Below are 23,694 nucleotides of genomic sequence, written 5' to 3' on the forward strand. Positions count from 1 at the left end.
GTTTTTTACACTTTAAAAAAAAAAAATCTAATGCATTGATAAGGTAAGACTTGACTTTGCTGAGCTCGTGCTGATTCATTCCCATTAAGCCATGTCATCTATATGATCAGTAATTTGGTTTCTTTTGGTATAGCTTGAACCATTTTGCTTCGTATTGACATCAGGCTCAGCAATCTACAGTTTCCTAGATCACCTCAGGAGCCCTTTTTTAAGAGTTAGTATTATATTATCCACCCTCTACTCAGGTACAGAGGCTGTTTTGAACAAATTACAGATTACTACTAGAAGGCTAGCAATTTCATGTTTGACATCTTTCAGCACTCTGGAGTAAGTGACATCCAGTTCTAGTGATTTATTGCTTTTGAGTTTGTCAATGTGATCTATTATATCTTCTAGACTTATATAGATGTGCTTTAATTGTTCCAAATCATTACCATCAATGTTTTTAAGTGTAAACATGACCTCCAACATCCTACTCAATGAAAACTGAAGAGGATGTTTGGCTAGAATAAATAGATATATAAAACATTTAAAATTAGTGTTAGAACACTGCAAATGCACTACAAACATCTCACTCCACCGCATACAGATAAAGCCTGCACATGTTCTTAAATATGTCAATTACAGGAGGTATCTACAGATGCAACCTTTGACTGTAGAGTATAATTAACACTGCAACTTTGCACTCTCATTTTCAGATGTGTAGCTGATCAAATGTTTTATTACAGCAAAAATACATCAGCTCTGAATTTCTTAAATTTATATAGAAGACAATAATTAAGGATGGGACAATCTTTACCTGCTTCTATTGCTTCCTGTACTTTTTCTGAATCCGCAGAGAGGTACAAATTGGTTAGATACGCTTTAAGATAGCCAATAGGGCTGTTGCCTCCTGTCATACAGAAGCGTTCAATATTTAAACCTGAATTATAAAAGAAAACTCAGTTATGCAGTAGTAGTGTATAGTCTATTAAAATTTTCTATTCTGCTAGTCTTCAGTAGATCACAGTGGTTTGCAATACATATGACATGTAATATAATATTTAAGCAATAGAAAATAACTCCATTAGTAACATGTAGTATACGTTACAGTTCTAGAAGAATGTACTACCCACCAAGGTGACTTCAATCAAACTAAAAGACGATGGAATTTTACTTCTATCACAATGAGTCTAAAGGCTGGTAGGAGGCATGTGTTACTTTTATCTCCATAAAGGTGGTATCAACTGAGACAATGCTTCATCCTTGTATAAAACCCTCCTTGCAAATAACCACTTTGCATATTAAGCCTTTTTGCACTTACACAAGTATGCTGAACATTTATGTGTGTAACAGTCATGTAAATGTAGGCACCTAGGTTATAGAATTGTCCTTTATATGCATTGTTTTAATTAATTTCCATTTCAGCATTTATACTTGCTCTGAGGCATGCACAGCTGTTAGCTAACTACCAATCTGGACCTGAGGATTGGAAAAGTAGTTGGAAGGAAGAGCTGTTATCTCTCCGATGTTCAAAATCACCTTGAACAGCAAAAAATTGAGTCTAGGAGCTTGTCTCCTTTACTCATTCCCTTTAGGACATACAGTTTTGCAAAATCTTGTATTAAAATGTGTAGGTAACAAAACTTAAAATATGGAGTGGCATTGTCCTAATCAGACTGATGACCACAAACTATTGTACAAATGTCCTTTTACTCATCCAATGGTTCAAATGACTATTCATCCAACTAGTATTTTAGCCCATTACATTAACGGGTGCTAGAATATATGTCTGTCTGTCTTTATTTCTGTCTCTCTCTCCCTCCCGCTGTCTTTCTTTCTGTCTGTCTCTCTCCCTGGCCCCTTTTGTCTGTCTGTCTTTCTGTGTCTCTCCCTGCCCCTGTGTCTTTCTTCTTTTCTTTCTGTCTCCCTTCCTTCCGCTGTCTGTCTTTCTTTCTATCTGTCTCTCCACAGCAGCAGCATTTCCTCCCCCTCCATTTCCCTCCCCCCACTCCACTTCACTGTGCAGCAGCAGCATTTCCCCTACCCCCTTTCTCTTTCCGTGGTCTGGCTGGCTCCCTTAGTCCCTTACCGCCCCCCCTTCCCTTCCTGCGGTCCTGACAAACCTTCCGATTCCAGTAGCGTCTGCAGCACTCTACACATGTTGCTTCGGGGCCTTTTACTGCCCTGATTTACTCTGGCACGTCCCTGATGACATCATCATAGACGCGGCAGATCAAATCAGGGCAGTAGAAGGCCCTGAAGCAACTTGTGTAGAGTGCTGCAGACACTGCTGGAGTCGGCAGGTTTGTAGTCGGGACCGCGGGAACGGAAGGGGGGGGGCGGCGGCAAAGGACTAAGTGAGCCGGTCAGACGTCGGGAAGGGATGGGAGGGTCAGACCGCAAAACAAACTTACGGAGTGGGGAGCTGGCAAAGGAGTCTTTTTGGTCAGCGCTTCTCTTCCCGGGCCGCTATTTGGGTTCTGCTGCCGCGAGCGTGGGGTAATTTTAAGCGCGCATATGCACTCTTGCCGGCCATGGACATACGGATCAGAGAACATGCGCGCTTAGCGTTTTATTATATTAGATGACTCAATGATGCAACATATACATGTTTCGCCTAAACAGGCCTGCTTCAGGAGTCTTATCTGTCATTCAATCAAGATTCTGAATGATCTAGGCAGGGCTGGTGTTAGGGGGGAGCAAACAGGGCAGTTGCCTGAGCCCCCCAGCTACAGGGGGGCCCTCAACTGCCTGGTGAAATAGTAAGCTTTGACTCATTTACTGCTTTGCAGTTGGGGGCCCCCCTGAAGCTGTGGGGCCCAGGGCAATTGCCCCGTTTGCTCCCCCCTAACGCCAGCTCTGCCTAATAAGATTCCTGAAGTAGGCCTGTTTAGCTGAAACTATTGGATGAGTAAAAGGACATTTTTACAATAGTTTGTGGTCATCAGTCTGATTAGGACAATTCCACTCCATATTTTATGTATTTGAGCTTGTGGATTTGGTTCCCCTGTTTTATTCCTAGGTAACAAAACTTACATTTACAAAATCTCAATGTGATGCTAATTCGTTTTGAAATACATCTTTCAGGAAAAACCTGGAGTGGAATAGGTAACTAATATCCCTCTGTGTGTTTATATGGTGAAGCGCTGGGTGCGCAGAAGAATGCTATGGCATAACACTGAATTTGAACTTTGCTTATTTGAAACTGCTTTGTTTGGGAAAGTTTTCCTTCTGGTTTTCCTTTTTGGCTTTGTGGACTGAAAGCTGTTTAAGCTCAAGTACATGGCTGGTAATCACTTGTTCCGCCTAAGGTCATTTTGTTTTTTCTTTTGTGCAAGAAATAAAAGGAACTGTTTTGAAACCTTTGCCAAGGCCATTCTGACTACTGTTTACTATTTTTCCTGATGATTTTGGAACTATTTGGTGTTCAAATTTGAGAGTAATTACGTGCTTTACTAGCTGACCTGAAACCCAAGCAACCACTTGCGACACATTATATATACAGTATGGGCCTGATTCTCCAAAGTGCGTCCCGATTTTAGGCAGCTGTAGGCGTCCTACAGCTGTCTAATCAGCCAATCGGGATGCAAGTTTTTTAAAAAAATGCTCCCCAGGCAGGCCGCCTATATTGAAGGCGCCTCCGGGAGCCTAGGGAGACCCGCAAGACGCTTAAGCTCGCCTAAGGGCCTTAGGCAAACCTAAGCGGCCCTACGCGTCTCCCTAGTAGAGGAAGAGACGCTTAAAATGTAGGCCAGCAAAATGCTGGTCTACATTGTGAGTAGACGCGGCCGCTATACTTATGGCAGCAAGGGATCTCCCTGCTGCAATAAGTATAGCGGCCGCGGTCGCCTGTCCCATCGCCGACAGGAGGATGCCCAGTCCTCCTGCCGGAACCCCCCTGGAACCCCCCTCCCCCCCAAACAGGTAATCGCGGGCAGGAGGACTGGGCATCAGGCTTTAGGATTAGTGGGGATGGGCGGACCTGCTATGCCTAAGGCCTGATTGGTCCAGGCTTCTAGAGCCTGGGCCAATCAGGCCTTAGATTTAGCGGGGATGGGCCGGGAAGGGGCAGGCCCGTCTCATTTCCACAAGGCGGGCCTGTCGGCTGGACGGCAGCAAGACCCGTCCAGCCGACCAACATGTAAAGGTTAGTTGGGGGAGAGAGGTTAGTTTGGGGGGGAGGGGGGGTTGTCGGGTTTTTTGGCAGGAGGATTGGGCAACCTCCTGCCCGCGATTACCAGTTTGGGGGGGAGGGGGTTCCGACAGGAGGATTGGGCAACCTCCTGCCCGCGATTACCAGTTTGGGGGGAGGGGGGTTCCAGGGGGGTTACGGCAGGAGGACTGGGCATCCTCCTGTCGGCGATGTGACAGGCGACCGCGGCCGCTATACTTATTGCAGCAGGGAGATCCCTTGCTGCCATAAGTATAGCGGCTGCGTCTAATTTAACCCGATTCTCTAACCGGCGTCTGTACCATGGACGCCGGTTACAGAATCGGGGTTTAGTGTAGGACCGATTCTGTATAGGATACCTCTCCTGGGCGTCCTATACAGAATCTGGGCCTATATATCTATATAGGATAACTATATTGTGCTATAAAACATAGATGAATATATACATAGAGTAAACATAATACGAGTACCACCAGTACAGAAGCTCATGTGTTGTTAACTCCTCACAGAAGCTCATGTAAACCACCCTGAATTGACTCCCCAGTCATTTGTAGCAGTATAGAAACTTTCAATAAACAATAATCTGTTTTATCTTTTTTTTTTCTATTGTACACTGCAATTAACAGCCATCGTGACTGGGATTGCAGATTGGTTCTTTATTTATCCCTCAAATTTGACAATCCCCATTTCTGTAATTTGGTAAATATATTTAGCCTGCATATTAAATTCTTCAAATATAACCTCTATAAGTCTACTGATCTTAAAAGGTTAGTCGTGCTAACAAGAGAGAATTGCAAAACATATTACATTCATTAGATATGATTTGTCTATGTTGATACAGACGTCACAAATGGCACTGCAAAGAATTGACACACATTGCATGTACTAAGTTCTATGTGTAGTAATTTGTCACACTACTGCAAGCATAACTGCTGCCAGATATCTGAGAACAGCAGGGAAGCAGTTGCAAGAATTGAAAAAAACCCAAAAAAAACAACAACATGTTTCTCAGCATCTTTTGACATTGTGGACCACAACATCATGCTATCATGACTGATAGAGATAGGTTCATAGTTCTTGGCTGGTTCAGATCCTATCTATCAGGTAAGCAACAGGCCATATTGAGTGGCAGCACCTCATCGGGCACTGATCTGCGGGATACCACAAGGATCCAAACTGTTACCTATTTTGTTTAATATCTACTTCAAGCTATTAAGAACAGTGGTCCATCAAGCCCAGTAGCCCATTCTCACGGTGGCCAATCCTGGTCCCTAGTACCTGGCCAAAACCCAAAGAGTAGCAACATTCCATGCTACCGATCCAGGGTAGGCAGTGGCTTCCCCCATGTCTTTCTCAATTACAGACTATGGACTTTTTCTCCAGGAAATTGTCCAATGGATATTCAGTTCTACATTTAAAGGAGTCATGGATTTGATATACCACCTTTCTGTGGGTACAACCAAAGCAATTTCCATATATTATATGTAGGTCCTTTTCTGTCCCTAGTAGGCTGACAATCTAAGTTTTATACCTGGGGCAATAGAGGGTTAAGTGACTTGCCCTGGGTGACAAGGAGCTGCAGTGGAAATTGAACTCAGCATTAGGTTACTCCTCCACTCTTCGGATAATGCAGTTACTCATATCTATTGAATCAGACTAACCTACAGCCCAGACTATACCGACTACTTGTTTGAAAGCAATTCAAGAATAGGCTAAAAACAACAAACTTTGCCTGAACCCAAGTAAAATTGAACTCCTGTGGGCCTCTAAAGCATGTGGCACATATCTGACATCAAAATCCCTTCTGGGAGCCATGACGTTCTCCTTAAATTACAGGTCAAGAACCTTTAGTTACAGCTAGACTCAACACTAAATGCTGATCTCCAAATCCAAGCAACCTTCAGGAGCTGCTTCTACCATCTGCAACAACTACACCGTCTCTCTCCTCACATAAAGAAGCCAAGTCTTGTCACAGTGGTTCACACTATAACAGCATCAAGACTGATTACTCTACACTGGTGTTACTGCAAAAGATATGCACCAGCTGCAATCGATTCAGAATGCCACAGCACAATTGATAGAAGTTTATAAGTGAAATGATCATTACAAACCACTTCTGTAAAATCTTCACTGCTTACCAATACAATACAGAGATAATTTCAAAAGGCTAATGTCTGATCTTCAAGGGCATTAAAAGAAAAGGACTAAAGCAGTCGTTCTCAAATCTGTCCTGGGGGACACCCAGCCAGTCAGGTTTTGAGAATATCTCTAATGAATATGCATAACTTACATTTAGAAGAAGAGAAAAACTAATACATGTTTACACACAACCTCAATAATTTATTCAATCAACCATACTTTTTTCATAAATATTATAAATATATTGCATATATAACCCACTAACTTATAACAAGCACCTATTTCAACAGACAACCCAGGCAAATGCCCTTGTTGCCCCGAAAACCTGGATTATCTTATTCCCTGGATAACTTTATTCCCCTCAGGCTCAGTTGATTTGTAAAGTTATCCGTGACAATTGGGCTAACCTTTGTTAACATCCGGGTTTATGTGATCTGCCTCGGTTTGCGTTCACTCGTGGATGCATTTATTGTGATTATGTGTTGGTTTGTGATCGTGTAGTTGTCCCATCCACTGGGATAGAATTTTGGTTAAAATCTTATGCGGATTGCAACACGTCTCAAGTAGTCTATGGGATTAAATGCCCGTGTGGGCAGTGGTACATTGGCCATACAAAATGAAAAATCAAATTACGTATTGCTCAGCATTTGAGTAATATTAGGTTGGTAAAACAGGAGACCCCACTGGTTACCTACTGGCAGGCAGCACAACAGAGTAGAGGATTTACGATTTGTAGTGTTGCTGCAGGTCCATCTCTCTAGGGGGGGGGGGGGGGTAACATATTGGAGATTTTACTACAGAAAGAACAGAGGTTCATTTTTCAATGGGGAAGTACAGAACCAATGGGATTGAATATTAAGGTTGAGTGGCACTCCTTGTGAGTTCTCTGATTGGATTAACTAGGAACTGGGGGTGGGATTAAGAAGCATAAGAGCATATTAGGTTGTCTGGTCTTGTAGTTCAGTTTATTCCTTCCGGAGGGGAGATGTGGTTTTTGAGTCTAAGCTGCAGTTGCTGTATGATTAACAAACAGGATTATAGGTATGTGTTAAACTGATATAATTTTGAAAAGAAAGAGGGGTATTTGATATATAAGTTTAAGTTCAGCATGATAGTGGAATGATGTTTATTTTGTAGAGAAAAATACAGTGAAAACCTGAAGTGGCTTCAGCTCCTGAGGACACCCGTGTGGCGAAACGCAAGATAGTGCTGGTCTGGCTTGAACATTCTGTCAGTTGTTATTCAAGAATGAACAAGATCTTATCTTGAAAGCAGGAGTTTAATCCATGAAGCACCAGTTTGGCAAGGACATCTAATATAATAAAACCCTAAGCCGCGCATGCGCACTCCCACCTGCGTGCATCCGTTTTCCGTGAGCTGTAGGGCACTGCAGGTAGGAGTGCGCATGCGCGAGAGTCTTGCCATACAAAGAAAATCACACAGCGCACCAGTGCTCCCTTAATGTATTGCTCTTGGCGCCTGAAGGATAAAGCCTGAGATCGGACAACTGACAGTCTTGCCATACAAAGAAAATCACACAGAATGCTCCCTTAATGTATTTCACCGCCGCCATCGTTCCCTAGAGGAGCCGCCATGGCACCTTTAAACTTAAAAATAAACTTAGACCAGAAACGGCCCCAAACTCATGGCTCAGCACCCTACACCAGCTGTGCTGTCATCCTCGGCAGGACCCAATAGCTCAAGCCGGCCCCTTGCACCTACAGCTCAGGCACCACAGAAGCCGCGGCAGGGGTGACGTAATCCTTCTACTGAGCATGAAAGCGCGCAACCCAGTCCCCGCGCCTGCCTACCCTCCCCCCAACACAGCGTTCGAGCCGGTACCCAGCTCTCGCAAACTCACCGGATTTGCAGACAACACGGCAACGGCGAGGGGAGGAGAGACGAGATTGAGCCGTGACAACAACAATAAATATGGCCTCGCTCACTCAATGGGCCTTCCGCCTACGCAGCTCCAATTAATAACAAAAAAAAAGTTGCAGAAGGTGCAGTGCTGGAGAGAGATGATAACCCAAATTAAAGGTGAGCGCTTTTTACATCTCTTGAGCGGGCCGAGGTATTTTTACCTGTGGCAGGATTCACCATGTGTAAAAAAACAAAAACAACCCCCCCCCCCCCAAAAAAAAAAAACCAAAAACAAAACCTAAGCAAGAACATCTGGGCAGGAGAAAGGAATACGTGACCTAGGATCCCCAGATTCTAAAACCCAACAACCAATTTGCTCTGTGGGGGGAGACAGAAGGGGGCCACGGAGAGACAGTCAGGCATAGCACAACAGAAAAATACAGGCAGCCAGGGAGAAAGACAGAGAGACATACAGACAGAGAGAAAGGGGGCCAGGGAGAGAGACAGACAGAAAGAAAGAAAGGGGGCCAGGGAGAGAGACAGACAGAAAAAAAGACAAACAGACGGAGCCAGAGAGACAGACAGAAAAAAGACAGACAGCAGCCAAGGAGAGAGAGGCAAAGAAAAACATACAGATAACTAGCGGCCAAGGAGAGAGAGAGAGAGAAAGAAAGAAAGAATGACAGACAGACAGAGTCCAAGGAGAGAGAGAGAGAGAGAGAAAAAAAGAAAATATACAGACAGACAGACAGCGTCCAAGGAGAGAGAGAGAGAGAAAAAAAGAAAATATACAGTCAGACAGACAGCGTCCAAGGAGAGAAAGAGAGAGAAAGAAAAAAAAAAAATAAAAACCCAGACAGAAAGACAGCGGCCAAAGAGAAAGAGACAAAGAAAAAATAACCAGACAGACATCTGTTCTAGCACCCATTAATGTAACGGGCTTAAAGACTAGTTTTAAATAAAACATTGGACAATGTGGAACTGATCATCCAGGTTTTCAGGGCAACAAGGGTATTTGCCTGGGTTGTCTGTTGAAATAGGTGTTTGTTATAAGTTAGTGGGTTATATATTCAATATATTTATGAGAAAAGTAAGGTTGATTGAATAAATTATTGAGGGTGTGTGTATACATGTATTAGTTTTTCTCTTCTTCTAAATGTATGTTATGTGGTTAAACAAAAAACAGGGGAAGATTTGTATTTGATAATGTCCGTTAGCAGTATTGATAGTGAATATGCATGAGACAGATATGCATACCTGTCACTTCCATTATAGGCAAATCTCTCATACATATTTATTAACTCAAATTCTTAAAACCAGCTATTAAATCTTTAATACAAACAAGTATTATCTTAATGAATTCAATTTTAATATCATCTCCCACAATTCATTTCATTACAGTACAACTTATCAATACTTAATTTATTAATAAATATCAGAATAATTCACACTCACTTCCCAACTTTCACACACATACTACAGTCATTGTGATTACTTTTATCCAAAACTGGATCTTAGTTAGTTCATTAGTCCATGATCATCTAGTCAGAGAGGCTTCAAACTGAGAGTTGCATAACAGTCTAGCACATGAGAATCACAGTTTCTTAAACAGAACCGGCAGGTCTCTCTGTCCTCATGATGGTCCTGTTCTTCAAGTCATAAAGAATTTAGCTCAACACAAGACTGTGTTTCGCCACCTGGCGTCTTCAGGAGCTGTGTTTGCAAGGCTCACCAACATCACAACTTCACCTACAATACAAAATAATTCACATACATTCCCTTTCATTCATACTAAAACCTCACCAAAATCATTAAAAAACCTTTCACCTACCAGTAAACTAAGCATGACTCGAGCAGGGTTTGGCACAACCTGGGATCAGCTGACAAGCAGGAAACACACCATCTACCAGGAAATCAAACTGCATGACCTCACTTCCTCTCCATGAACCTTATATCCCTGTTCAAAAAACTCCCATTCCAGTTATAACAACTTCCAGTCCACTTCTTTGTTGAATACAACCATATTCAGCCCCATTCCTGTTATAACAGATTTCATTCCACTTCTTTGTTGAATCCATAAGGCTCAACCGTATTCCACTCATAAATTAATCTCTGTTCCCTTCTAAGCAGTACCTCAGAAACATTACCACCACTTGGTAAAGACGCTTGAATCAAAATCACAAACTGCATATCCTCTACCTTATAAGCCAGGGGTAGGGAACTCCGGTCCTCGAGAGCCGTATTCCAGTCAGGTTTTCAGGATTTCCCCAATGAATATGCATTGAAAGCAGTGCATGCAAATAGATCTCATGCATATTCATTGGGGAAATCCTGAAAACCCGACTGAAATAAGGCTCTCGAGGACCGGCGTTCCCTACCCCTGTTATAAGCATTTGTTTGCTAATGCAAAACAAGTGGGGTATCCTCCTTACCCAATCTGAGATTACTAAGATGTTGAGCCACCTTGAATTTAATCTTACGTCGTGTTTGCCCCAGTTACCATTTATCAAATGGGCAAACTATACCGTACACAACCGGCTTAGTGTCACAGTCCGTGTTTGCTCTTAAGAAAAATTCACGATCACTCTCAGGGACCACAACCCTGTCTGTTACCAAGGCAAACTGGCAATATACACACCCTGCACATTTAAAATGCCAACTGGGCCAGGATCTTTGTATGGATATATGCAATTACAACATTATGTGAATCATATAAGAAGAGGAGGAGTTTCATTGGGTGTTTGTGAAAGGTTTACAAATTTTTTTAACCAATGTAATGAGGTCCCTATCTCTGTATCTTTGTTGCATAAGTTGTGGTGGTGCTTGATTCCAAATAGAACATATGATAATATTATACAAAAATGGTGTGATAAATTGGGGATTCAATTATCTCTTCACGATTTTAGTCAAGCTATCCATCGTTTGCCTAAAATTATTACGGAATTTGTTTGGAGAGAATGTACGTATAGAGTTTTGCATAGGGCATAATTTTCACAGGTACAAGCATTTCATGCAGGTTTAGTAAATTCTCCTATTTGTATCAAATGTGAAAAAGATCCAAATAATTTATCCTATTAAATCTTTCTGGTCTGCCATCTTATTATTTTTAGGTTCATTATGGAATTGTCAATTGGTGGAATATCCAAAAGGGGTTTTATTTGGTAAAGCTGCAGCTTGTAGGGTTTTTGGTCAGAGAAGAAGTATTCTATTTCAAAAGGTTTGTATGATTGGTCATAAATGTATTTTGCAGTATTGGTTAGAGAAAGATTTGCCTAGTTATTGGCATTGGAGGAATCAATTTTGTGTAAATTTCCTAGAAGAACTCATTTATTTAAAAAAATTTGGGATCTTTACATACAAAATTTATCTTCGAGAGCAAGAAGTATGATTCTTAATACTTTACATTGAAGATTTGGTATAGTACAATGTATTTTAATACTTGGTATTTGATGTCACCTTTTGTTCTGGGGTAGGGGTAGGGGTAGGACTGGGAGGGATTATAGTAATATATGTAGAATTACTTGAATTATATTTTGTTTAATTCATTTATTACAATGTTATAATTAAAATAATGGGGGGGGGAAGGGAAGGGTGGAAGGTAAAAGGAGGAAGGTATTGATAGTTGTAATACGTAATTTGAAAATTTATTTTGAAGAAATGAATGACATATGATGGAATGTTAATATGGTAAATTTAATATGTAATGATTATTTTATTGTATTATATTATTATATATTTATTAGATTTCTTCAATAAAATGTTATAAGATAAAATGCCCCAGTTGTATTGCAGCCTCACTCGCTGTCACTGCAGGACCAGAAAACAATTCCTTCAAATTCCTACCCCTAGTATAGGCAAACCTGGGCATTTCACTAGTCGGGGATGAAAGTGAAGAAGTGGCCATCATTTCCGTATACTTTTCCTTAGCTCCTATGCCTGATAAAATTGTGGTAGCACACATGTGACCGGCTACGCACATCGCGTCTGATCCTTTCGCGTCAATAACTATCGCCTATCAACATACATAGCTCGTTTATGGGCTCTCTGAATCACTCTATAGGGGTATCCCCGCTGAGCAAATCTTACATTCATTTCATCCGCTCGTCTACATAACTCTGTCCTTTCAGTACAAAGACTTTTTAATCGCAAAAACTGCCCAACCGGAACACTGTCTCTCAACCTCTGGGGGTGATAGCTGTTATAATGAAGGACAATTTCCTTATCCACTCTTACTCTAGCTGAAATCATTTTCATGCACCTTTTCTGAATCAGTGTGCAATTTTTCCAGAATGCACTGGGAGAGAGGCCTAAGATTCCGGTTAGCCCTGGTGCCTAAGGCCCCTCCCCAGTGCATCCCACGATGCACTGGGAAGGGGCAGTCCCGCCATTCAGTGGAGGCGGGCCTGCCAGCCGGAGGGAGGACGCATCCCTCTGGCTGGCCAATTTAAAAAAGGTACTGTAGGGTCCAGGTGGGCTTGGGGTGGGGGTCAAGAGGCATGCCCTTCTGGGGGAAGGGTGTCCGGCAGGAGGGACTGGGCATCCCTCCTGCTGATGATCTTTGGGAGGGAGTTCCGGCTGCGAGTAAAATTTAAGCATGGAGCTCGCACCTAAATTTATGTGCATAATTCTTAATTGATTCTAATTAACACAAATAATTGCTTGCCAAACACCAATTATCAACACTGATTAGCTTGTTATTCAATTAAATCGCATACACAATTTTGGGCGCTTTTTATAGAATTAGGTGGTAGGTGTGCAAAATTGTATACTCAAGTTATAAAAGATCAGTTGGGCGCACTGGCCATTCCTACTTAGGTGTTTCACAGCCTAAAGTAGTCACATAGACACGATTCTGGTGCCGATTTACTAGGTGCTGGTATGAGCCTCAAATCTCCATTATAAACACCATTTGGATGGCATTTTTCATGCAGATATGGGTGCCTGTTGCTTAGGGTGGAATGAGATTTAAGCATTGCTAAGCACGATTCTCCATAAACTTAGGCTCCTGAAATGTAGGCTTTAAAGCCCTCATCTACATTTCTGGCATGCAAGTTTTTACATAGACGCGCATTTGTAGTTTGAAAATCAATAAAGAATTCGAAGTGACTTTATGCCACAATACTTATCTTATTGGGACTTGGATTCTTAACAATGTCACAAAAAACTGTGTTTAAAAATTATTGTTTTAAAGGAGTCCTTCAAGTAGCCAACTTTTCATGGAATCAAGCCACTTCCTCAGGGCTTGTGGACTTCCAGTTTACATACACAGTTCTGTGGAAGTAATCACTAATAATAAAACCCTAAGCGCGCATGCGCAGTCCTACCTGCGTAATCCATAGCTCCGTGGCTTCGCATGAGCAGTAGAAAGAGCGGTTTCTTCTGCGCATATGGAGACGGTGACCATGGAGGCGACTCCCCTCTCCCGCCCTCACAGTGATCTCAAACTCGCGGCCCCCCCAGGTACTGTTCTGCGCCCGCGGTCTGGCTGGCTCCCATACAGTCCCTTACCAAAGTTATTTTTAAGTTCATATCTACCACCACGGCTCCTCTCACGATCCGTGCCTGTGTCAGAAGCCTTCTCTCTGACGTGACGTCAGAGAGGCTTCTGACGCAGGTGCGGCTCGTGAGAGGAGCCGTGGTGGTAGATATGAACTTAAAAATAACTTTGGTAAGGGACTGTATGGGAGCCGGCCAGAAACAAACAGAAATGCTGCTGCACAGGTAAGTGGGGTGGGGGAGGGAAATGCTGCTGCACAGGGAAATGGAGGGGGAGGGAATGCTGCTGTTGCTGCACAAGGGAAGTGTGTGTGTGTGTGGGGGGGGAATGCTGCTGCTGCACAGGGAAGTGGGAGGGGATAGGGAAAGGGGGCCAGGGAACAAACTTCCTTTGCTTTGAGTGGAAGGGTGTGCTGGAGGGCAGGGAGCAATCCTGGCTTGCTTTGGGGGGGGGGGGGAGATAGAAGGGTCCACGGAGAGAGACAGAAAAACAAGCAGGTAGCATACGAGAATGAAAGACAGCGAGTAGGGAGAGAGACAGAAAGAAATACAGACAGACAGGGAGCCAGGGAGAGAGACAGACAGAAAGCAAGAAAGACAGACAGGGGGCCAGGGAGAGAGAAAGACAGAAAGAAAGACAGACAGACAAAGGGGGCCAGACAGACAAACAGAAAGATAGACAGAAAGGGGGCCAGAGAGAGAGACAGACAGACAGCGGGAGAGAGAGAGAGAGAGAGAGAGAGAAAGAAAGAAAGAAAAATAGACAGCAGAAGGGAGAGAGACAGAAAGAAAGGAAGAAAGAGACAGGGGCAGGGAGAGAGAAAGAAAGAAAGATGGGAGGGAGAGAGACAGAAAGAAAAGAAGAAAGAGACAGGAGCAGGGAGAGAGAGACAGAAACACAGACAGACAAAGGGAGCCAGGGATTGAGACAGACAGAAAGAAAGACAGACAGCTGGAGCGACAGAAAGAAAGGAAGAAAGAGACAGGGGCCGGGAGAGAGACAGAAAGAAAGACAGACAGACATATATTCTACCACCTGTTAATGTAACGGACTTCACTAGTTCAGAATAATATATAATGTATCATTTTGCTGTTTACATCTACTATTAAACCCAAAAGTTTAAAGTTACTCACTGAACAATTGTCTCACGATCTCTTCAGCGTCCTGCTGCAACTGTGGCGCATATACGAGTGTAGAGCACAACTCCACCTTCGTTCTGCCCAAAATTATGCCCCCAGGAATGCCTGTCAGCATGTGCACTTTCATGTATGAACACCCTGGTGCAATTTTATAAGAGCATTTTCCATGTGTAAAACATACTTTATATGTAGAAAAAGCTTTAAAATGACCTCCATAATTTGTTGCTATACCATCCAGCATGCACATTCTTTGTAAAGTATCACTAAGTAGCCTAATGGACTGCCAGTACAGAGAGGCACTTAAAGTCCCAATCTTTGGCCTATTGTTAACCCATTTATACAGATGCCACAGCCTCTGATTTTGGGCACATACAGATGGTTCAGGTTTTTTTTAGCATTTGTCAATACAAACAGAAGAGTTAATGCAAAAGATTAAGGATGACTTTGTCAAACTTTTTGGCGTTGCTTTGATTTTCCACTGACATTTTCACTGTAATTACAGTGCTAAATTTTGCATTCAAATAAGTATAATAAATCAGTCTTGAAGGTTAAAAGGAAGTAAAAAGCATAGAACATGGATATAAAATATACTTTTTACTGACTCAAAGGCAGAGAGAATTTTGATAACCATGAAAGACAAAAAAACTTGTAAGTCTTATTTCAAAAGGCCCAAGATTGAGGCAACTGCGATGAAAGCCTTACAGAAGACCACCCTAGGATAGACAGGAATTCCAAAACCTCCCCCTCCCTACTTCCCAGCGGCTGACCTCAAACATTCAAGCAAATTTTTTATTCATAATGTTTACAGAACTTTTTTTCCCTAATAACTTTAACATGTTTAATTGGCAAGAGAGGTGTTTGATCATTTTTCACATGCTGAGAACACTGCATACAATCCTTCCATTAGACAGGCCTGTGCGGAGAAGCTGAAAGGGGGGAGAGGGGAAAAGACATTTTCAAGATCATTTCCTAAAATGTGGAAAGTCACACTTGACAAGTTAAAGCTACAGCTCTGGGATCAATTCTGTTTCAGAAGTTTGTGAAAAGTTTGAAAAAACGTGTGCTGCCGCCCTTGCTTTGACATTAGCAAATAAACACTTTTCACATGAGAACAGTTGTAGCATTAAAAAAAAAAAAGCTGCATTAAGAGAATTGAGAGAGAACAAAGGGAGCTGGAGGAGGCTTCCTTTTAGCATGGCAGCAAATCTGTGCACGCAGTGGCATTTATTTCACTTACCATAGTGATTGATACTGTTTATTAGACGTACACCGACCTGGGCATGGTTATTGGTCATGAGCACAATGTCAAATAGTTCCTCACTGTCTGGGTACAGAGTGCGTAGCTTGGAATTAACCTCTTCCAAAGCCTGTAGGTTAAAAGTACAAACATGGATCAACAAGCTGTGCTCCCGTAAAGAACAAGAAAAGACAGTTATATTCTCCATCAATTACTGTACATGGTCCCATGCCATCAGGGCCAGTATTAAACGTGCTGGGGCTCAGGCAGAAATTTGGAAGGAAGCCCTTGAAGACTACCAGCAGGCTGTACCTCCTTCAGATTTAATAAGGCTTTGGACCCCCCTGTAGCATAAGTGCCCATAGCAACTGCCCTGTTTGCACCCTCCCTCTCACTCAATACTGGCCTTGCAGGCAACAAACACAGAATGTAAAAAGTGTATTTATAGCTAGTGAAGTGCTTTCTTCAGAGAAGAGGATTGCATGAAAGCATGGTGCTAAATTGAAAGAATCTCTCTCTTTGGAAAGGCCAAAAAACTTTGGGACCTTTTTATTAAACTGAGGTATAAAATAGGCTCAGTGCGTCTTAATACAGGGCTTTACTGTGCACTAAAACATTTTTACCACAGCTATAAATTAGGCCTTTTTATTTTTCTTATTTTTGTGGTCCCTTGGTTATGTTTATTGGCGTGCGGGAGATCCCACAATAACCAGTGCTAATGCAAATGTGCTTGCTGGTTAGCATTTCCATGCCTATTCCCCAACCTCCCAAAATTAATTAAATCCAAATTATTTACAATCCTTATGGCATTAGCATTACAAAATATTCTGTATAATTGGAAAGATCTTTCTAAAGCTGAATACCATGCTTGGTGGAATTCTGTCTGTTTAACTGGAAAGTATGAGAAAGTATTAGCTGAGAGAAATAATTCTTCTTCTACTTATAATCTTATTTGGGCTCCTCTTTTGAGATATTGTGATAAATGATTTAGCTTGTTTTTGCTAAATGGTTTATATTTATTATTACATAGTATACTCCATAAATACATTTGCTTCTCCTATATGTACATTTAATTTTTCAGTCTCAGTTTAATACTCATCTTGTTTTATGCATTGATACAACATCTACTTCTTCCTATCTGAGAAAACACAGTGTTATTGCTTGTAACCCTTCCCTTGAACATGTACCCTACTTATTTTGATATATAATAAAAACATTTGAACATAAAAAAAAAAAAAAAAAAACCCAAAAAACAGCACATAATTAGCGCATGCAACCAGGGAAATTACTGCAAGATGCTTTAACACAGCCTTAAGTAAGCCTTTTTCAGTGTACTAACCCCCACATTCCATTGGCCAATGAAATGATATTGAATGATCCAGAAAGCATTAAAAAGAGATGGAAAGAATATATGGAAAATTTATACAAACAAGACAATGAGGGTAACATTGGGGAGAACTGGAAATTGAAACCGAAGAGGAACCAGATATTTTAAAAGACGTCATAGCAGCAATTAAAGCTTTATCGAAAAACAAGTCAACTGATAATCGATGGTATTCCAATTGAATTAATAAAAGGCTCAGAAGGTGCTATCATGGCCCTCACTCGATTGTGTCAACAAATTAGGAAGGAAAAGATGGCCAACCAATTGGAGATCACTGTTCATACCTATACCAAAGAAAAGTAATGCCAAGGACTTAACAACTACAGAACAATCGCATTAATTCCACACGCCAGCAAAATATTGCTGAAAATACAATGAAGGCTCCAATTATATGTTGAGCAAGAACTACCCGAAGTTCAGGCTGGTTTCAGAAAAGGTCAAGGAGCAAGAGACATTATTGCCAATGTTAGATGGATATTGGAGAAGAGCAAACAATACCAAAAATCCCAATACCATTGTTTCATCGACTACAGCAAAGCTTTTGACTGTGTGGATCACAACAATAAACTATGGCGAACTCTAGTGCAAATGGGAATACCCAAACACATAACTCAGCCTATATGAAAATCAAGAAACTGCAGTGAGAACTGAATTTGGCAACACTGATTGGTTTCCAATAAAACATGGCATCAGGCAAGGATGCATCTTATCACCTTACCTGTTCAACCTGTAAGGTGAAACTATCTTCAGAAATGCAAATTTGGAAGAGAGCGTTGGTTTCAAAGCTGGTGGCGGAAATATAAACAACCTGAGCTATGCAGATGATACAACGCTCATCACCAGTAGCAAAGATGACATGCTGTATCTACTGGGAAAAGTCAAAGCCAAAAAGCATAACATGGGATTAGAACAGAACTTAAACAAGACGAAGATCATGAACATGGAAAATGATGAAGACGATAGAATAGAAGTTGTAAAGGATTTCAGTCTCCTGGGCTCTTTTGTAAAGAAGCAATTAACAGGGATGAAATACTCTGCAGACTAGCCCTTGGTTGCTCTTCAATGAAGGTTCTCAACAAAATATTCAAAGGCAAGGAGGTAACACTCCTAATGAAGACTTGTCCATGTACTCATTTTTTCAGTGGCCAGTTATGGATGTGAAAGCTGGACACTACAGAAAAAAGACAGAAGGAAGATTGACTGCTCTAAGATGGCATTGAGATCAGATGCTAGGAAGGGAGCTCCTCGCTGGCACTGTTTAAAACCCTCTTCCCCTTTACCTACTGGTGCATGGCTTATCTGTGTGATGCTTTGGATATCACCAATCACTGATTTTTGTTGCCAGCATTTGAGATTTTTTTCCTGCGGGTTCTGAACAGCACTGTGGGACCAGGTGTGGGATGAGACCCGATTATGGGGAAGAGGAAGGGAGCAACCCAGCCAACTCCTCCGGTGTCTGGGGACCTCCAAGACCTTAATACAGATTACGCTGGATGGAGAGATCACCCGCCAGTTAAGGGAGACGCCCCCGACTCTGGGAGGAATGCAGAGTTCAGCAGCGAACCTTAGTGATGATCAGATTTCCCCTAGCCCGATTAGAGGATGAAGTCCTGTCTAACCCGGAAGAAGAAGCCCTGAAGCGAGTATGGTTAACCAGCTTACCCAGGAAGGTGGATTACTGCTTAGCCCTGGAGGAGCAGTGGAAGAAGTAGTGGAGAAGAACTCCCCTCTGGAGCCCAGACATCGGCTTTCAAATCAGAGGCGGGAAAAAACTTAACTTCTGTGAGTAATATTCAATTTGGACAATTAACTAAGACTGCAGTAGTTAATTTAGAGGAACTCTAGAGGGCTATTGAAATCATGGACTCTAACCTCCAAAAGGCAATGACTATGATACAGGTTGACTATGTCTCTGTCAGCTCTCAGGTAGGGGCCCATGAGAAAATGTTAAAACAACAGGGAGATGATATAAAAAGACATGGAGAACAGATCACTCAAACAAAAAATGTAGAAACAGAGATTATAAAGAAAGATCTTTTATTTTTTTTTAAACTTGAATATATGGAAAATAAAGAAACAACTTAAGATTGTTAAATTGTCCCAAATTTCCAGTATTATCTCCACTTGAGATGGTGCATAAATATCTGAAGGAAATTTTAATGATTCCGCAAGAAAATTTACCACATATAACCAGGGCTCAATATACATCTCTAGGGAAGAAGCAGGATAGTTCAACCCCCTATTTAAATTGGAGTAATGGAAAAGGGAAAAAATGAACTTAACAGAATTTTTGGTGAACTCTCTGGAAGTAGTCACGGAAAGATCTACTCTCTTGGTGACATTTGCCTTGGAGCATGACAGAGATTTAATTTTTAGACTTTACTTTAGGCATATGAATGATAAGTTCTTTGGTTCGACAATTCAGATTTTTCCAGACTTCGCTCAAGTGACACAGAAGAGGAGAAAAGAGTTCCTGCTTTATAAACCCAGGGTGCATCTTTTATTTTGAAATTTCTGGCAAAGTGCTGTGTCTCCCTACAGGGGAAATTTTTTTTTTATTTTTCAAACCAAAGCAATTGTTGGGAATTTATTTTAGCCAAGGAAAGGGTGTGTGGCGGTGATGGGTCTGATAACTCTTCCTGCAGTTTAAGGTACAGGCTGTTGGGGGTTTTCTATCATTGTCTCCTGGGCTGTTCTTAAGATTGATAAGTATTTCTTTATATTTTAATTCTAACACTTGGATCCCTATTTTTGTGGTCTAAATAATGAATTACTATTTCCTTTCCTTTCACTACTGGTGTAAGTGGTGTTAGGTTCATAATTTCTTTGCAACTGTTATTACAAATCTGTATTCAAGTATTGATTTGCTTATTTAAAATTTGAAAAGTTGAATAAATAAATATATATATATTTTTTTTTAAAAGAAAGAAGATTGACTCATTTGAGCTTAGGTGGTAGAGAAGGATTTTAGGCATGCCGTGGACTGTCAGAAAAACTAACAAATCGATTCTGGAAGAGATCAAACTGGCTATGTCACTCGAAGCCCAAATGATGAAGTTACAACTGCCTTATTTTGGTCACACCATCAGAAGAGAGAGATCACTGGAGAAGGACATCATGTTTAGGAAGCTCGAAGGAACCAGGCGAAGAGGGCGACCTGCAATCAGATGGCTGGACAAGTTGAAAACAACCATGGGGATGACGCTGGAGGATCTTTCCAGACTAGCACAAAACTGATTTCTTTTTAGATCTGCAATTCATCAAATTGCTAGGACTCAAGCACAAGTCGATGGCACCTAACAACACCATATTATGGCTTATTGTACTTTTGTAAAAGGGCCCCACTGTTTCGCTCCTACCTCTTTGCAAGTCTTGGCTGGATCAGGAACACCCTAGATCCCATTAAGTTAAAGTGTTATAGTCCAGCATCTTTAGTGTGTTGGGATTTTGAATAATGGCAAACAGGAAAGAAGCAGGGAGAAGAAAATGTGACAATAAACAATTTATTTCTAGGCCATCTGTGGCCCATTCATTGCTCTGTCTTACAACTTGCCTTCTCTTTTATCTGCAATAAAACATGCTGATACAAATTATATTTACTGATACTAAATAAATGGATATATATGATAGGTGGCAAAACTTGCCTACAGAAAGTTTTTCTATGTCTTGAAGTACAGACCATATTATACTGTAGTATGAGAGTCAATTGAAAAGTTTCCAGCCTGGCCAAGAAAGAGCAAGATTAGCATCACAATTCTACAGTTGTCCAACAGATTGCATTAACAACAGTCTACGGCTACATTTTTAAGTCAGTCTAATGTCTAGTTTTGTTGCGTTGGCCTTTTAAAATGAGCAACTGCTCCACTTTATAAAAAAAATGGACAAAATTGAGTATTGTGCCGTGCTAAAAATTTCTTCATGTGAAGGGAAATTCACCTATCGAAATTAAATCTGAGTTCAATGCAGTGTATGGTGATGTGTCTCCTTCATTTTCAATGGTGAAAGCTTGGGCTGCTGAGTTTAAACAAGGCTGGACAAGCATTACTGATGAAGAATGTTCTGGATGTCCAAAAACAGCAACAACCAATGAAATGGTTGATGAAGTTAATTGTGATTGATCCTAAATGAGATAACAGAGACTGTTGGCATTTCATCAGAATGCATACACAGCATTCTACATAAATATTTAGGTATAAGGGACCTGAGTGCGTGATGGATGCCACGTTTGCTAACCGCAACCAGAAACGAGTTTGATTGGACATTTTGAAAATGTGTCTTGAGCATTTTAAGTGCAATGAGAATGGTCTTTTTGTGTCATTTTGTGACTGTGGATGAGACTTGTCTCACATTCCTGAGACAACGAACAGACTCCGAAGAAAGCGAAAACAGCTCCGTCGGCTGGCACTGTGATAGTGACCATCTTTTGGGATTTCACTGAATAATTTTTATTGACTCTCTGGAAAAGTGAAAAATCATTAATGGTGAATACTATGCTGCCAAAATTAATACAAAACATCTTCATTCGGCCAAGAAGAAAGTTCTCTTCCACACAGCTCACACATCAACAACTGTGATGGTGAAATTGCATGAATTGCAATTCAGATTAATTCCCCATCCACCGTACTCTTCAGATTTGGCCCCATGCAACTTCTTTCTGTTTCTGAATCTGAAAAAACGGCTGTCTGGGAATAAATTTTCTTTGGATTCTGCAGTCATAGATGCTGGAAATAAGCTATTTTTCTCGTTTAGACATTTTTTGTATTTTACTGAAGGCATGAAAGGTCTGGAAAAATGCTGGAGCAAATGTATTGAGTTAAAAGGAGACTATGTTGAAAATAAATGTCATTTTCACACTCCCCCCCCCCACCCAATAAAAAGGAGGAAAAAAGGTTGACTCAAATATAAACCGGTGTGTGTGTGGTGGTGATAGAGGGTTAATATTCAAGTGCAGTGCCTTGCCTTACCCTGCCAGGTTCTGCACCCTCGCTGCTCTGCTTATCTCTGCATCCAGTCCCCTCACTCATTCCCTCCCATGCCTGTCTCTGCACCCAACCCCCTTCCTCCCTGCCAGGCTCTGTAACCTGTCACCCCTCCCTCTCGATGCCTTGCAGGCCCCCTCCAGGCCTGCTGTAAATCCTGGTGGGCCAGGATAGCAGGGATCCCTCCCGCCTCCTGTCCCAGCTGATTCTAAGAATTTTTACCTCCTTCCTGCCTCCCTTTAGAATCCCTGGTGATCCAGCGGGGAACCACGGCGGGAGCGACCTTCCTTTGCTCCATGCCTATGGACTGAAGGTAAGGATAATTGATGACCATTAGTGGAATGTAAGTTTCTAGCTGGTATATATGAGATCAAAGATTACCTAAATATTCTGTTTGCCCTGTTAGAGTCAAAGTTCTATGCATTAATCTTGACTTTATTGTAAGCCAATGAAAATTTTTCAGGAACAGTGACATGATCATATCTATGGGTGTTTGTCGATACCCTAATGGCAGTATTTTGGATAGTCTGCAATTTTTTCAGAGCCATTTTCGGAAGACCAGTGTAAATAATATTGCAGTAATCCAACTTTGAGATAACCAAAATGTGAATCAAAGACTCACAACAAGTTTTATCTATGCAGATTTAATAGGAAGATAAGTCTTTATGGGCCACAAAGAGCATCATCCCTTCCCAGTTTACATAAAACAGTAATCCTTACAATCTTCAATGTATCAAAAAAAGCCTCCAGTACCTTGTTAAATACCCTTGTCAAAAGAGGGATTAATTGGGCCAAATAAATTTTATAAAAACCAGAAAACAAGCCATCCAGACCAGGTGCCTTTACTTACAATGTTTAATAGTCATGAGCACCTCTTGAGGGGTAATATCAGAATCTTGCAGGGGGCTGATCCCTAATGATAAGTGAGAGGAAATATCCAGCTAAATAGACACTGATGTCCTCCTCTGAGGCCTTGTATTCCTGGATGTGGAAGCACTTATAGAATTGCACAAAAACACTTCTGAATCTTTAAATATACAGTAAGTGACCCTTCTTTCTCCCCGTATCTTCAAAATAGCTAATTCTGTTTGTCTTGCTTTAATTTCATAGCTAACAATCTACTAGAACTTAAGAATAGCCTTACTGATTCGGACCAATGGTCCATTTAGCCTCATGGTGACCAATCCAAGTCATTAGTCTAACCTAGCAAAATCCCAAAAAGCAGCATCATTACCAAACTCCTAGGGCAATTTTTTCAGACAGGAGTTGATTCAGTTCCATTCTACAATGTTGTAATTTCTGC

General features: G+C 41.4%; 1 protein-coding gene across 1 annotated transcript in view; it reads right to left on the bottom strand.

Annotated features, from left to right (window-relative positions):
- Positions 1-23,694, bottom strand: part of LOC117356999 (cytosolic 5'-nucleotidase 1A-like) — a 56,115-nt gene that overhangs the window by 15,154 nt on the left and 17,267 nt on the right. Inside the window, exons 3-4 of the mRNA XM_033937074.1 lie at positions 16,029-16,158; positions 800-922 (exon numbers count right to left, since the gene is read on the bottom strand). Coding sequence (XP_033792965.1) covers positions 800-922; positions 16,029-16,158 — 253 coding nt within the window. The remainder of the gene's footprint in view (positions 1-799; positions 923-16,028; positions 16,159-23,694) is intronic.

Source organism: Geotrypetes seraphini, chromosome 3 (genome assembly GCF_902459505.1).
Source record: "Geotrypetes seraphini chromosome 3, aGeoSer1.1, whole genome shotgun sequence".
In the NCBI taxonomy this organism is placed as follows: Eukaryota; Metazoa; Chordata; class Amphibia; order Gymnophiona; family Dermophiidae; genus Geotrypetes; species Geotrypetes seraphini.